Genomic DNA, 14,541 nt, shown 5'->3' on the forward strand with positions numbered 1-14,541 from the left:
TGGTGTTAATAAACTGCTTGTATATCTTATATAATGTGAATGTATGTAATGTTGTGTTCTGAATGCATGTTTAAGTGTGTGTGTGTGTGTGTGTGTGTGTGTGTGTGTGTGTGTGTGTGTGTGTGTGTGTGTGTGTGTGTGTGTGTGTGTGTGTGTGTGTGTGTGTGTGTGTGTGTGTGTGTGTGTGTGTGTGTGTGTGTGTGTGTGTGTGTGTGTGTGTGTGTGTGTGTGTGTGTGTGTGTGTGTGTGTGCATGTGTGTGCATGTGTGTGTTTGAGCATGTGCACACACGTGTGTGTGTCTATGTGCGTATGCACTCACTTGGGGTTGCTTCAAGAGCAATGCCATGGCACAGGTTGAATTTGATGATGATCTTATCCCCTATGCTCAATACATGCTCTCCTTTTCACAACCCTCTGCTCCACAACAAAGTGCCATAGATCTTTCATGTTTGCTCTCCATCTCTTCACAAAGGGTGTAAAACAATATAAGCATGAAACAACACCTCCGGGAGCTGGATCCCAAAACATGTCAGAGTAAAAAGTAGGAAAAACATCCCCAGGTTATTTGAGATTGTTTACAGGTACTTGTAACAACCCTGGCTATAGCGAAAACACTCGAAACACTCGTTCCAATGAGAGATGAAGTGGGATAAATCAGATGCTGTTTGCCATGTTGTGTAGAGACATAGAGAACACACACAAGACGTGTTAGTTAAACACAATACTTTTTAGTTACTATTAACCTTGTCCTCCATGAGGACCCTGTATGTTGGTGGGTGGTGCATCAACACTTATTTTATTCATGCTGGTCTGTTCTGTAGACTCAACTGACGGGTAGATAATAACCACATTCACCTTCCTCCTGGCACACCATGGATATGTGTTTACTGGCTGAATCTCAATATGAACTGTCTGATCAATGCTAACCCTTCCATCTGCTGGCCCGATGCTAATACTGAGCTAACGCCACCAATCTGTGTAAGTGGTGTTTGGGGTTAGAGGTCAGTAGTATGATGTTCGGTACACTCTTAGAAAAGAAGGTGCGATCTACAACGAAAAGGATTCTTTGGCTGTCCCCATAGGATAACCCTTTGAGTAACCCCTTTTGGTTTCAGGTAGAATTCTGTTGGGTTCCATTTAGAACCCTATCTACATGGAACCTAAAAGAGTTCTCCCTGGAATCAAACCGTCTTTTATCAGGAACCAAAAAGGGTTATCCTATTAGGACAGCCGCAGAACCCTTTTGGAACCCTTTTTCCAAGAGTGTACTAGCGGGTTTCACAAGGTGCTTGGACAAACACTTGAATTGTCTCTACTCAGATGGCTATATTCATATACGTCAGGGTTCTTAGTTCTCAACTATGAGAGATACAAAAAGTACTGATAGAAAATAAAAGATTTGTACAAGGAACTAGGAAAGATGTGGCATGCCCTGCCAGGGTACAATTCCCCCAAATATGATCGAGCTGCTTAAAAACAACAAGTTGACAACTGATATTATTTAATTTTGTTTAAGTACTCTGAGGATAGTGGGAAGAGATGGCTTGCAAATGGATTATCTCTACAACGTTGAAAGTTTCAAAGAGTCCAAATTCTAACTTTGTTGAAGGGCAGATTTGGCATCCCTACAGTTCCAGATCATATTTAGCTATGAGTGCCTCCTCTGTGATTACGAGGCTGGGAGTTGCTGGCATATTATTGATTGAACTGTGTTTTGTCTCTGCACAGTATAGTTAATACTCCCCCAAAAGCACATTCTCCTAATCCTTCTAATTCTAGATATGTAAGGTCTAATAAGCAAATCAAATCATTCTATATCTGTTGATCACAAATTAGTTTGGAAACCAACTGGGGTAATTCTGTCTGAGTCTCCCAGTCTCAACCGGAACAGAGAGGAGGCAAAGTGTAATGTGTGTATGTGTGTGTGCTCCTGCTTGCATGAGTGTGTGAGTGTGTGAGTGTGTGAGTGTGTGAGTGAGTGTGTGAGTGAGTGTGTGAGTGAGTGAGTGTGTGTGTGAGTGTGTGAGTGAGTGAGTGAGTGAGTGTGTGAGTGAGTGAGTGAGTGAGTGAGTGAGTGAGTGAGTGAGTGAGTGAGTGTGCGTGTGCTTGGTGTTGGTGACCACTACCAGGGCTAAGTTTGGGTTTACCTGTAGCTCGGTCTGGAAGAAGAACTTCTGTGGGCACGGGGAGCAGTCGTATATCTTATCCTCCTGGCCATGGGCTGAGAAGATGTGTTGCTGGAGCTTGCTGGCCTGGACAAATACTATAGACAGAGTGAGGGAGAGGGAGAGAGGGGGAGAGAGAGGGACAGAGAGGGGAAGAGAGAGGGGGAGAGAGAGGGACAGAGAGAGGGACAGAGAGAGAGGGACAGAGAGAGAGGGAGAGAGAGAGGGAGAGAGAGAGAGGGATAGAGGGAGGGACAGAGAGAGGGACAGAGAGAGCGGGACAGAGAGAGGGACAGAGAGAGAGGGACAGAGAGAGAGGGAGAGAGAGAGGGAGAGAGAGAGAGAGAGGGAGAGGGATAGAGGGAGGGACAGAGAGAGAGGGACAGAGAGAGAGAGAGGGAGAGAGAGAGGGAGAGAGAGAGGGAGAGAGAGAGGGACAGAGAGAGAGGGAGAGAAAGAGGAAAAACAAAAATGAGTTTCTTTTTTGAAATCATAGTAAAATATTTAAAATGTTGCTAACAAAACAAATACAGCTATCAGGAAATAACGGCAAATGCAAAATAAACCACAATTAAATAGTCTAACTGAAACAGAAACAAAAAAGAGAAACAAATGATTGTAAAGCCAATATATATATGCGTCGACAATGGCTAGGAAAACGCACTAAATCCGGGCGCCTGAATATGTTGTATGGACAATAAAGGACATTATGATGTCTGTAATTAAGAACAAAACAAGTGAACTTTGATAGGCTTTGATTGACCCGGCTGTACTGCTACAGTACAGTGAGCTAGGACATAATGTTATGAGAATAATGATGATCTTTATTTAGAAATACTGTGGGGACAACAAACTAGAAAATAAACAACCACAGAAGAAATTGGCATTGCTTCGTGCAAAACATGGCCTCCATTACTCTACATCGCTAATGATATTGACAATATAAATATTCATGCAGATGCACTATTTATTTATGCAGACTAAGACTACAGTCACTATGATATGAACACATACACGCATACAACCTGCCTAGCACTTAAAATATATAAATATATACTATGCATTTGTGCTTTAATTAAGCCATAGATAGTCCACGTTGCTACAGTAGACTAGGGAGACGGGTGTATGCGTGTGTTCTTGTCTGTGTAATTTGTGTGTGTGTGTGTGTGTGTGTTTGTGAATGTGTGAGTGTGTGTGCGTGTGTCTCTTCTGTGTTCTCAGAGGGGCACTTCAAACATGGCGTTTGTTATCCCAGACCCCTGTGCTTTAAGGAAGTACGTACAGACTGCTTCCGAAAAGTTACCATGTGGGGCCAGGCTTCATTTGAATTTCTTAACGGCTCAAAATAACTTTTCTCTTAATGCACCGCCTGGGCTGAGGGGCTGAGGCCCGCAGGGAGGTGAATGAAAAGCGGCCGCTAAAGGTGAGGTGTCTATTTGAGAGCACTTTGGGGTCGCGTCAGCCCATTTGCCCCTGATGGGAGCCACACTGCAGCGCACGGGCGCATGGCGGAGCTCGCAACATCAACATGTCCCAATTTGAGTGCACCAGGGAGAGCTGATATTAATTATTGAGCTGTATATGCCTGAGGCTCACTTAGCTCCGGCAAACAGACACCAGGATGGCCGCCACCTACGGTCCTTAAATATATATATTTTAAATAAACGTTTATATATCTCCAGCTCGCGCTTTACATCCAGAGTGACAGACACTGCCTGGCTACTAATATCTCAGTGACAGCTGTCTGTGATACACGACTAAACTAAACACCGTGTTGAACACTGATATGAACAAAGTCACACTAATGAACCAACAAACAATGCTACAGCTATGGTTATGGGTTATGGCACACTTTTAAAAAGACAAGGACAAACAGACAGAGATAGACACAGCTTGCTGGATGTTCTATTCACAACAGCCTTGTTTTATCCCAAGGTTAACGACAACATGAGAATATCCAACGCTTCAACGATACAACTACTTTGTTCTAAGAGGCTCCAATGATTGTGGCTTTGATTGTGTTTTTGACATATTTTTTAGAACTGAAAATAGGCTTGCAGACAATAGCTGTTTTTTAAAGTCATGGTGGTGTCTGTCTGTCTGCATAGAAACAGGTCAAACCAACAACAGTGAGTTATCATGTTTGGACTGGGAGGCAGAGAAATCCCTACGACAAAAAAAAGCTTCATGACTGGGAGGCATCACTACAGACCCATGTTTGATCCCGGGCTATATCACAACCGGCAGTGATCGGGAGTCCCATAGGCCGGCCCAGCGTCATCCGGGTTAGGGGACTTTACAAGTAGGCCGCCATTATAAATAAGAATTTGTTCTTAAGTGACTTCCCTAGTTATAAATAAACACTTTCATCTGGGGGTTGGGTTGCAAATCCCACACCGGCCTACCTACAATACAGTATACAAGAGAGGTGTCAGGTGAGCTCCTCATATCATCATGTTAACATGTCTTCTGACCTTGTTCATACATCAATATTCAGTGGGTTGAAGTCATTGGTACGTTTGTACCAATCCTTGAAACATATCTCTGGCAAATATGCATTCACAGCTTGATCATCAGAAATTGTAACACTATGAGTAAAAACACCCAGTGGGCTATTAGGGGAGTGTTGTCTAACTTTTTATTTAGCTTTTATAATGCATTTTCCCCCAGGTTCACATTCACTAAATGTGCAGGTTTTACTATATAATTTCTTCCTTTGTAGACAAATGTCCTCATCTGCTTGCATGCACCTCCCCTATATGAAGGTGTTTTGGAGGTTCCATTATGCACTGCACTTCTCCACATACTAACTATACCACAGGACAATATAGTCTACCAGTCTAACTGTCTATCCTGCCCTCTATCCACCTTTCATAGTGACAATAGTGGTAGGTAGATAGTTTGTCCAGATCTGCAATATGCTAACTAACAATGATACCACACGTAAAATCATGTGATTAGAATATTTCAGTCCATGAATTCAATTCAAATCAAATCAAATCAAATTTTATTGTCACATACACATGGTTAGCAGATGTTAATGCGAGTGTAGCGAAATGCTTGTGCTTCTAGTTCCGACAATGCAGTGATAACCAACAAGTAATCTAACTAACAATTCCAAAACTACTGTCTTATACACAGTGTAAGGGGATAAGGAACATGTACATAAGGATATATGAATGAGTGATGGTACAGAGCAGCATACAGTAGATGGTATCGAGTACAGTATATACATATGAGATGAGTGTGTAGACAAAGTAAACAAAGTGCCATAGTTAAAGTGGCTAGTGATACATGTGTTACATAAGGATGCAGTCGATGATGTAGAGTACAGTATATACATATGCATATGAGATGAATAATGTAGGGTAAGTAACATTATATAAGGTAGCATTGTTTAAAGTGGCTAGTGATATATTTACATCATTTCCCATCAATTCCCATTATTAAAATGGCTGGAGTTGGGTCAGTGTCAATGACAGTGTGTTGGCAGCAGCAATTTGGATCAGTTGTGGGTCTACTCTGGACAGTTTATAAGGCATATAAAGACACAATACCAGGCCAGTCTGGCCGTATTTTAAGACCTGAGATATGCTGTCTGTTGCGGATCATCATTCTCCTAAGTCGTGCTATAAAAATGCGGCCACATATGTTCCCAACAGGCCCAGTTGTTCAGGAAAGCGCCATGCGTGCTCAGCCTCCGAGCAGCTATTCCTTGCGCACCTAGAACCTAACAGTTCAATATAGCCTAAATATTTGTCATTTATCTTTTAAAATGTATTACCTTTTAGGGGAGACAGGTAGCATAAAGTTAAGAGCATTGAGCCAATAACCAAAAGGTCGCTGGTTTGAATCCCTGAGCCGGAAAGGTGGAAAAATCTGCATTTCTGCCCTTGATCAAGGCAGTTAACCCCGAACGACACCTGCTCCCCAGACGCTAATGACATGGGTGTCGATTAAGGCAGCCCCCTTCACTTTTCTGATTCAGAGGGGTTGGGTTAAATTCAGTTGAATGCATTCAGTTGTGCAACGGACTAGGTGACCCCTTTTCATAAACACAACGTTTAATCTGATTAAGCTACTTCAAAAGTCTCCTGTAGGCTACATGTGCACGTTCGTTCAAAATATAATTCAGGCATCCAACCTGTCCAGATTGTGGTGTTAAAAACGCAAATGATGACGTTGAAGCACCCAAAGTCAGTATGCTTTGCTTATTGGTTGTGGTGTGTTGGCACAGAAACTGTTGGTGGAAAATTTGTTGCATATATAATTATAAATATTAGAAAATCTGATTTCCACCTAGCTGATCATTGTCTATAGCTCGTAGTGTGGGTCTAATGAAACAGGCCGGAAGCGGTGTGGTGGTCGGCGCACCCTCAATCTTCTGGCCCATAGCCTTGTGTGTAATCGACTGTGCCACAAAAGCATGCCGAAGTGGCAAAGTCAATATCCACATTTATAAACACAGCGTCACTAAAGTTATTGTTATTTGTGGTCGGAAACATTAATTTGAGTTAATCTTATGAGGGGGAGGGTGTTCAAAAATGTTTTACAGGACAAGGCGAGGGCTGTGCGAAAATATTTTTTAACATTGGGGATGTGGGCGCATCTTTCTATGACACTTAGTTTTGGCACCTCGCGTTTAGAACTGTCCCTATTAATGGCTACACAGGGCTATAGTAATAGCAGAGAGAGGAAGCAAGATACAAAGCAAGAAACTTAGAGGCAGGGAAAGAGAGGGGGAGAGAGAGACAATGAAAGAGAGGGAGAGAGAGAAACAGGGAAGGAGAGGGGGAGAGAGAAACAGGGAAATAGAGGGGGAGAGAGAGACAGTGAAAGAGAGGGAGAGAGAGAGACGGGGAAAGAGAGGGAGAGAGAGACAGGGAAAGAGAGGGAGAGAGAGGGACAGGGAAAGAGAGGGAGAGAGGGAGAGGTACAGGGAAAGAGATGGGGAGAGAGAGACAATGAAAGAGAGGGAGAGAGAGAGACAGGGAAAGAGAGGGGGAGAGAGACAGGGAAAGAGAGGGGGAGAGAGAGACAATGAAAGAGAGGGGGAGAGAGAGACAGTGAAAGAGAGGGAGAGAGAGACAGGGAAGGAGAGGAGGAGAGAGAGACAATGAAAGAGAGGGAGAGAGAGAGACAGGGAAAGAGAGGGAGAGGGACAGGGAAAGAGATGGGGAGAGAGAGACAATGAAAGACAGGGAGAGAGAGACACAGGGAAAAGAGAGACAGGGAAAGAGAGGGAGAGAGAGATGGAAAGAGAGGGAGAGAGAGACAGGGAAAGAGAGGGAGAGAGAGATTGAAAGAGAGGGAGAGAGAGATGGAAAAAGAGGGAGAGAGAGAGAGAGGGAAAGAGAGGAGGAGAGAGAGACAATGAAAGAAAGGGAGAGAGAGACAGGGAAAGAGAGGGAGAGAGACAGGGAAAGAGATGGGGAGAGAGAGACAATGAAATACAGGGAGAGAGAGAGACAGGGAAAAGAGAGACAGGGAAAGAGAGGGAGAGAGAGATGGAAAGAGAGGGAGAGAGAGAGACAGGGAAAGAGAGGGAGGGAGAGATGGAAAGAGAGGGAGAGAGAGATGGAAAGAGAGGGAGAGAGAGAGGGAAAGGGAGGGAAAGAGAGAGACAGGGAAAGAGAGGGAGAGAGAGACAAGGAAAGAGAGGGAGAGAGAGACAAGGAAAGAGAGGGAGAGCGAGAGAGAGAGAAAGACAAGGAAAGAGAGGGAGAGAGAGACAGAAAGAGAGGGAGAGAGAGACAGAAAGAAAGAGAGAGAGAGAGAGACAGGGAAAGAGAGGGAGATAGAGACAGGGAAAGAGAGGGAAAGAGAGAGACAGGGAAAGAGAGGGAGAGAGAGAGAGAGACAGGGAAAGAGGGGGAGAGAGAGACAGAAAAAGAAAGGGAAAGAGAGAGACAGGGAAAGAGAGGGGGAGAGAGACAGGGAAAGAGAGGGAGAGAGAAAGAGGGAAAAGGGAGACAGGGAAAGAGAGGGAGAGAGAGATGGAAAGAGAGGGAGAGAGAGACAGGGAAAGAGAGGGAGAGAGAGACAGGGAAAGAGAGGGGGAGAGAGATGGAAAGAGAGGGAGAGAGAGAGAGGGGGAAAGAGAGGGAGAGAGAGAGACAGGGAAAGAGAGGGAGAGAGAGAGACAGGGAAAGAGAGGGAGAGAGAAAGACAAGGAATGAGAGGGAGAGAGAGAGACAGGGAAAAGAGAGACAGGGAAAGAGAGGGAGAGAGAGAGACAGGGAAAGAGAGGGAGGGAGAGATGGAAAGAGAGGGAGAGAGAGATGGAAAGAGAGGGAGAGAGAGAGGGAAAGAGAGGGAAAGAGAGAGACAGGGAAGGAGAGGAGGAGAGAGAGACAATGAAAGAAAGGGAAGAGAGGGAGAGAGACAGGGAAAGAGATGGGGAGAGAGAGAGACAATGAAAGACAGGGAGAGAGAGACAGGGAAAAGAGAGACAGGGAAAGAGAGGGAGAGAGAGAGACAGGGAAAGAGAGGGAGAGAGAGATGGAAAGAGAGGGAGAGAGAGATGGAAAGAGAGGGAGAGAGAGATGGAAAGAGAGGGAGAGAGAGAGAGGGAAAGAGAGGGAAAGAGAGGGAGAGAGAGAGAGACAAGGAAAGAGAGGGAGAGAGAAAGACAAGGAATGAGAGTGAGAGAGAGAGAGACAGGGAAAGAGGGGAGAGAGAGACAGAAAAAGAAAGGGAAAGAGAGAGACAGGGAAAGAGATGGGGAGAGAGACAGGGAAAGAGAGGGAGAGAGAGAGAGGGAAAGAGAGACAGGGAAAGAGAGGGAGAGAGAGATGGAAAGAGAGGGAGAGAGAGAGACAGGGAAAGAGAGGGAGGGAGAGATGGAAAGAGAGGGGAGAGAGATGGAAAGAGAGGGAGGAAGAGGGAAAGGGAGGGAAAGAGAGAGACAGGGAAAGAGAGGGAGAGAGAGACAAGGAAAGAGAGGGAGAGAGAGACAAGGAAAGAGAGGGAGAGCGAGAGAGAGAGAAAGACAAGGAAAGAGAGGGAGAGAGAGACAGAAAGAGAGGGAGAGAGAGACAGAAAGAGAGGGAGAGAGAGAGAGAGAGAGAGACAGGGAAAGAGAGGGAGATAGAGACAGGGAAAGAGAGGGAAAGAGAGAGACAGGGAAAGAGAGGGAGAGAGAGAGAGAGACAGGGAAAGAGGGGGAGAGAGAGACAGAAAAAGAAAGGGAAAGAGAGAGACAGGGAAAGAGAGGGGGAGAGAGACAGGGAAAGAGAGGGAGAGAGAAAGAGGGAAAAGGGAGACAGGGAAAGAGAGGGAGAGAGAGATGGAAAGAGAGGGAGAGAGAGACAGGGAAAGAGAGGGAGAGAGAGACAGGGAAAGAGAGGGGAGAGAGATGGAAAGAGAGGGAGAGAGAGAGAGGGGGAAAGAGAGGAGAGAGAGAGACAGGGAAAGAGAGGGAGAGAGAGAGACAGGGAAAGAGAGGGAGAGAGAAAGACAAGGAATGAGAGGGAGAGAGAGAGACAGGGAAAAGAGAGACAGGGAAAGAGGGGAGAGAGAGAGACAGGGAAAGAGAGGGAGGGAGAGATGGAAAGAGAGGGAGAGAGAGATGGAAAGAGAGGGAGAGAGAGAGGGAAAGAGAGGGAAAGAGAGAGACAGGGAAGGAGAGGAGGAGAGAGAGACAATGAAAGAAAGGGAAGAGAGGGAGAGAGACAGGGAAAGAGATGGGGAGAGAGAGAGACAATGAAAGACAGGGAGAGAGAGACAGGGAAAAGAGAGACAGGGAAAGAGAGGGAGAGAGAGAGACAGGGAAAGAGAGGGAGAGAGAGATGGAAAGAGAGGGAGAGAGAGATGGAAAGAGAGGGAGAGAGAGATGGAAAGAGAGGGAGAGAGAGAGAGGGAAAGAGAGGGAAAGAGAGGGAGAGAGAGAGAGACAAGGAAAGAGAGGGAGAGAGAAAGACAAGGAATGAGAGTGAGAGAGAGAGAGACAGGGAAAGAGGGGGAGAGAGAGACAGAAAAAGAAAGGGAAAGAGAGAGACAGGGAAAGAGATGGGGGAGAGAGACAGGGAAAGAGAGGGAGAGAGAGAGAGGGAAAAGAGAGACAGGGAAAGAGAGGGAGAGAGAGATGGAAAGAGAGGGAGAGAGAGACAGGGAAAGAGAGGGAGAGAGACAGGGAAAGAGAGGGAGAGAGAGATAGGGAGAGAGAGATGGAAAGAAAGGGAGAGAGAGAGACAGGGAAAGAGAGGGAGAGAGAGAGACAGGGAAAGAGAGGGAAAGCGAGAGACAGGGAAAGAGAGGGAGAGAGAAAGACAGGGAATAGACGGAGAGAGAGAGAGTGGAAAAAACGAGTGTGTTCGAAAGAGAGCGACGAGTGCGAGAGAGAGCGAGGAATACGACTTTGTGGACTTTTCTAGCTGTGTGAGTGGAGGCCGAATGAGTGAGCAGGTCTGGGGCTGGTCTGAGCTGAGGCGGCGGGGCAGAGGGGCCAAGGTCTCCTGGCTGTCGGGGATATTAAGCCCTCTGATTAGATCTCAGGGGCCTCCGCCATGGCAGACATCTCCTTTACTACGGGCCTCAGCACGGGCCCCAACTCATCTTTATTTTGGCAGGGTGGACGGTGCTCTCTGCAGGCTGTCTCTCTTTCTCACTCTCTCTGAACATCACCAATGCTAAGCTGTTTGTGGGAGAAAAGTTGATCCTGCTTTTATTCTCCCTTTCATCTTTTTTATGTATTTATTTATCTGTTTTATTTACTTGTGTTTCACACCCAGGAGTTCATGATAGGACAGCTATAGATTTTCCAGCAACGTGAGTCAGTACTCTCAGATTGATGTAATTTCATTGTTAGTAATAAGCTTAATTTGTGATGCTATTTTTAAACTTTTGTTTGATACAACAACAGAAGAGACTGGCAGTTCATGGAAGGAATGAAAGGAATGGACTACAGAAATCACTTTCTATTTCCAATAAAAGAAAGAACATCCTGGAGTTTTGTGACTTTCATTCGCCTACTGTGACAAAAGGGGGGAACACCCACAACACTTTCTCCTGTTTTGTTTTGTCTTAATACTCCTAATCACATTTTCCCTGGCAGCCCCTCGCAGCCGCTCCTAATGGTGCGGGAAGAGCAGACACTTCTAGCTGCAGGCTCCCCCACTTCTGAAACCTGTCAAAGCTGTCCTGGGAGAGTCAGCCTCATGCTATCTCCTCATCCAGGGGCTTATGGACCTCTTTGCTCTCCTCTCCTTTCATCTCCTCTCCTCGCTTCCACTCCCATTTACCCTCCTTCCGTTCCCCAGCTTTCTTCCCCTTCTCCTCCCTCTCTCCATCCTTTCATCTTACATTTAAAACTTGCCATTTGCAGAGCTGTACTGTATTTTCCACAAAGTTGTCTTCTTCTTCTATCTTTACTGTATTACCTATGTTTTTCATTACCAGGTCCTATATCGTCTGTCCATTCTCCTGGCTTTGTAAATTGGATCTACCTCCACCAGACTACAGTGTAATTGTGACCCGATTCAGGAAACTAGGCGTATGTCGCAAGTCACGACTTCACAGGAGAGAGGTTTTTTGGCAGAAATGCCTTCTCGAACATGTGAACATTCATATGCCTTAATAACAAACTTTTATGCCATCTTTAAATACGAATCAAGTTGTTAAATTACGAGCCTAGTTGGTTTAGCCAAAGAAAAAGTAAGGAACCTTCCCACTATCCATGATAATGTGTGGGCTGGACATGCCGAGAAACGAGTTTCAGATTGATCTGCAGTGTAGCATCTTGTGCCATTAAAATGAGCTTTTCGTTATGCGTAGATTAACCTTTCTACTGCAGTTTTTTCTAAAGATATAATGTTAGACATGGAGAACTGCAGATACAGTGCCTTGCGAAAGTATTCGCCCCCCTTGAACTTTGCAACCTTTTGCCACATTTCAGGCTTCAAACATAAATATATAAAACTGTATTTTTTGTGAAGAATCAACAACAAGTGGGACACAATCATGAAGTGGAATGACATTTATTGGATATTTCAAACTTTTTTAACAAATCAAAAACTGAAAAATTGGGTGTGCAAAATTATTCAGCCCCTTTACTTTCAGTGCAGCAAACTCTCTCCAGAAGTTCAGTTAGGATCTCTGAATGATCCAATGTTGACCTAAATGACTAATGATGATAAATACAATCCACCTGTGTGTAATCAAGTCTCCGTATAAATCCACCTGCACTGTGATAGTCTCAGAGGTCCGTTAAAAGCGCAGAGAGCATCATGAAGAACAAGGAACACACCAGGCAGGTCCGAGATACTGTTGTGAAGAAGTTTAAAGCTGGATTTGGATACAAAAAGATTTCCCAAGATTTAAACATCTCAAGGAGCACTGTGCAAGCGATAATATTGAAATGGAAGGAGTATCAGACCACTGCAAATCTACCAAGACCTGGCCGTCCCTCTAAACTTTCAACTCATACAAGGAGAAGACTGATCAGAGATGCAGCCAAGATGCCCATGATCACTCTGGTTGAACTGCAGAGATCTACAGCTGAGGTGGGACACTCTGTCCATAGGACAACAATCAGTCGTATATTGCACAAATCTGGCCTTTATGGCAGAGTGGCAAGAAGAAAGCCATTTCTTAAAGATATCCATAAAAAGTGTTGTTTAAAGTTTGCCACAAGCCACCTGGGAGACACACCAAACATGTGGAAGAAGGTGCTCTGGTCATATGAAACCAAAATTGAACTTTTTGGCAACAATGCAAAACGTTATGTTTGGCGTAAAAGCAACACAGCTCATCACCCTGAACACACCATCCCCACTGTCAAACATGGTGGTGGCAGCATCATGGTTTGGGCCTGCTTTTCTTCAGCAGGGTCAGTGAAGATGGTTAAAATTGATGGGAAGATGGATGGAGCCAAATACAGGACCATTCTGGAAGAAAACCTGATGGAGTCTGCAAAAGACCTGAGACTGGGACGGAGATTTCTCTTCCAACAAGACAATGATCCAAAACATAAAGCAAAATCTACAATGGAATGGTTCAAAAATAAACATATCCAGGTGTTAGAATGGCCAAGTCAAAGTCCAGACCTGAATCCAATCGAGAATCTGTGGAAAGAACTGAAAACTGCTGTTCACAAATGCTCTCCATCCAACCTCACTGAGCTCGAGCTGTTTTGCAAGGAGGAAAGTGGAAAAATGTTGAGTCTCTCGATGTGCAAAACTGATAGAAACATACCCCAAGCGACTTACAGCTGTAATCGCAGCAAAAGGTGGCGCTACAAAGTATTAACTTAAGGAGGCTGAATAATTTTGCAGGCCCAATTTTCCAGTTTTTGATTTGTTAAAAAAGTTTAAAATATCAAATAAATGTTGTTCCACTTCATGATTGTGTCCCACTTGTTGTTGATTCTTCACAAAAAATACAGTTTTATATCTTTATGTTTTGAAGCCTGAAATGTGGCAAAAGGTCGCAAAGTTCAAGGGGGCCGAATACTTTCGCAAGGCACTGTATGTTGCTACTGCTCTCAATAACATTGCTGCCCTGAATTTATCGAGCGCTATCGACAAAGGTCAGTGGGAAAAAGTTGTAAAGGATTAAGTCATGACTGTCCTGATCAGGTCAGGTTACAGGAGACCACAACCCTACAGATTATCTCTCAACCCAAACAGAGGAGGAGAGATCTAGTGGTCTGAAGATGTGGGTTTTTTATGACCCCTCACGTCCCTGGTAAATCTTAGGCCACAGACACATTCCTTTTGTCCTGTTAATATGGAGAACCAGCCTCAGAACATTAAACATTAACCTGTTAACCTGTTAGTCCTACCCACACCGTATTCGGTAGCGTAATCATAGCCTCAAGCTCATTACCATAACGCAACGTTAGCGATTTCTAAAAATCGCAAATGAAATGAAATAAATATGCCTATCCTCAAGCTTATCCTTTTCTTAACAATCCTGTCGTCTCATATTTTCAAAATATGCTTTAGAACCAGAGAAAATCAATAATTTGTGTAAGAGTGGTGATAGCTAGCTTAGCATTTAGCATTAGCATTTAGCACGCAACATATTCACAAAAACCAGCAAAGGGATCAAATAAAATAATTTACCTTTGAAGAACTTCAGATGTTTCAATGAGGAGACTCTCAGTTACATAGCAGATGTCCAGTTTTTCCTGAAAGATGCTTGGGTAGGACACAACGTTCCGTTTTGTTACTATGCATTTGGCTACCGAAACTAACCGAAAATTCAGTCACCTACACGTCAAACTTTTTTCCGAATTAACTCCATAATATCGACTGAAACATGGAAAACGTTGTTTGAATCCATCCTCAAGGTGTTTTGTCATATATCTCTTCATTGAAATGCCATTCCTGGAAGCCTGCATTGTTCTCAGATTCGGATGGAAAAATACTGGTA

The 14,541-nt window shown here is 44.5% G+C and overlaps 1 protein-coding gene across 6 annotated transcripts in view; it reads right to left on the reverse strand.

Moving 5' to 3' along the window:
• The window catches only part of LOC124017588 (zinc finger protein 521-like), a 91,010-nt gene that overhangs the window by 23,736 nt on the left and 52,733 nt on the right, over window positions 1–14,541 (reverse strand). For all 6 annotated transcript variants that reach the window (XM_046332791.1, XM_046332787.1, XM_046332792.1 and 3 more), the window contains exon 4: window positions 2,149–2,264. In XM_046332791.1, coding sequence (XP_046188747.1) covers window positions 2,149–2,264 — 116 coding nt within the window. The remainder of the gene's footprint in view (window positions 1–2,148; window positions 2,265–14,541) is intronic.

The sequence above is a fragment of the Oncorhynchus gorbuscha genome, unplaced genomic scaffold (assembly GCF_021184085.1).
Source record: "Oncorhynchus gorbuscha isolate QuinsamMale2020 ecotype Even-year unplaced genomic scaffold, OgorEven_v1.0 Un_scaffold_28:::fragment_4:::debris, whole genome shotgun sequence".
NCBI classification, from domain to species: domain Eukaryota; kingdom Metazoa; phylum Chordata; class Actinopteri; order Salmoniformes; family Salmonidae; genus Oncorhynchus; species Oncorhynchus gorbuscha.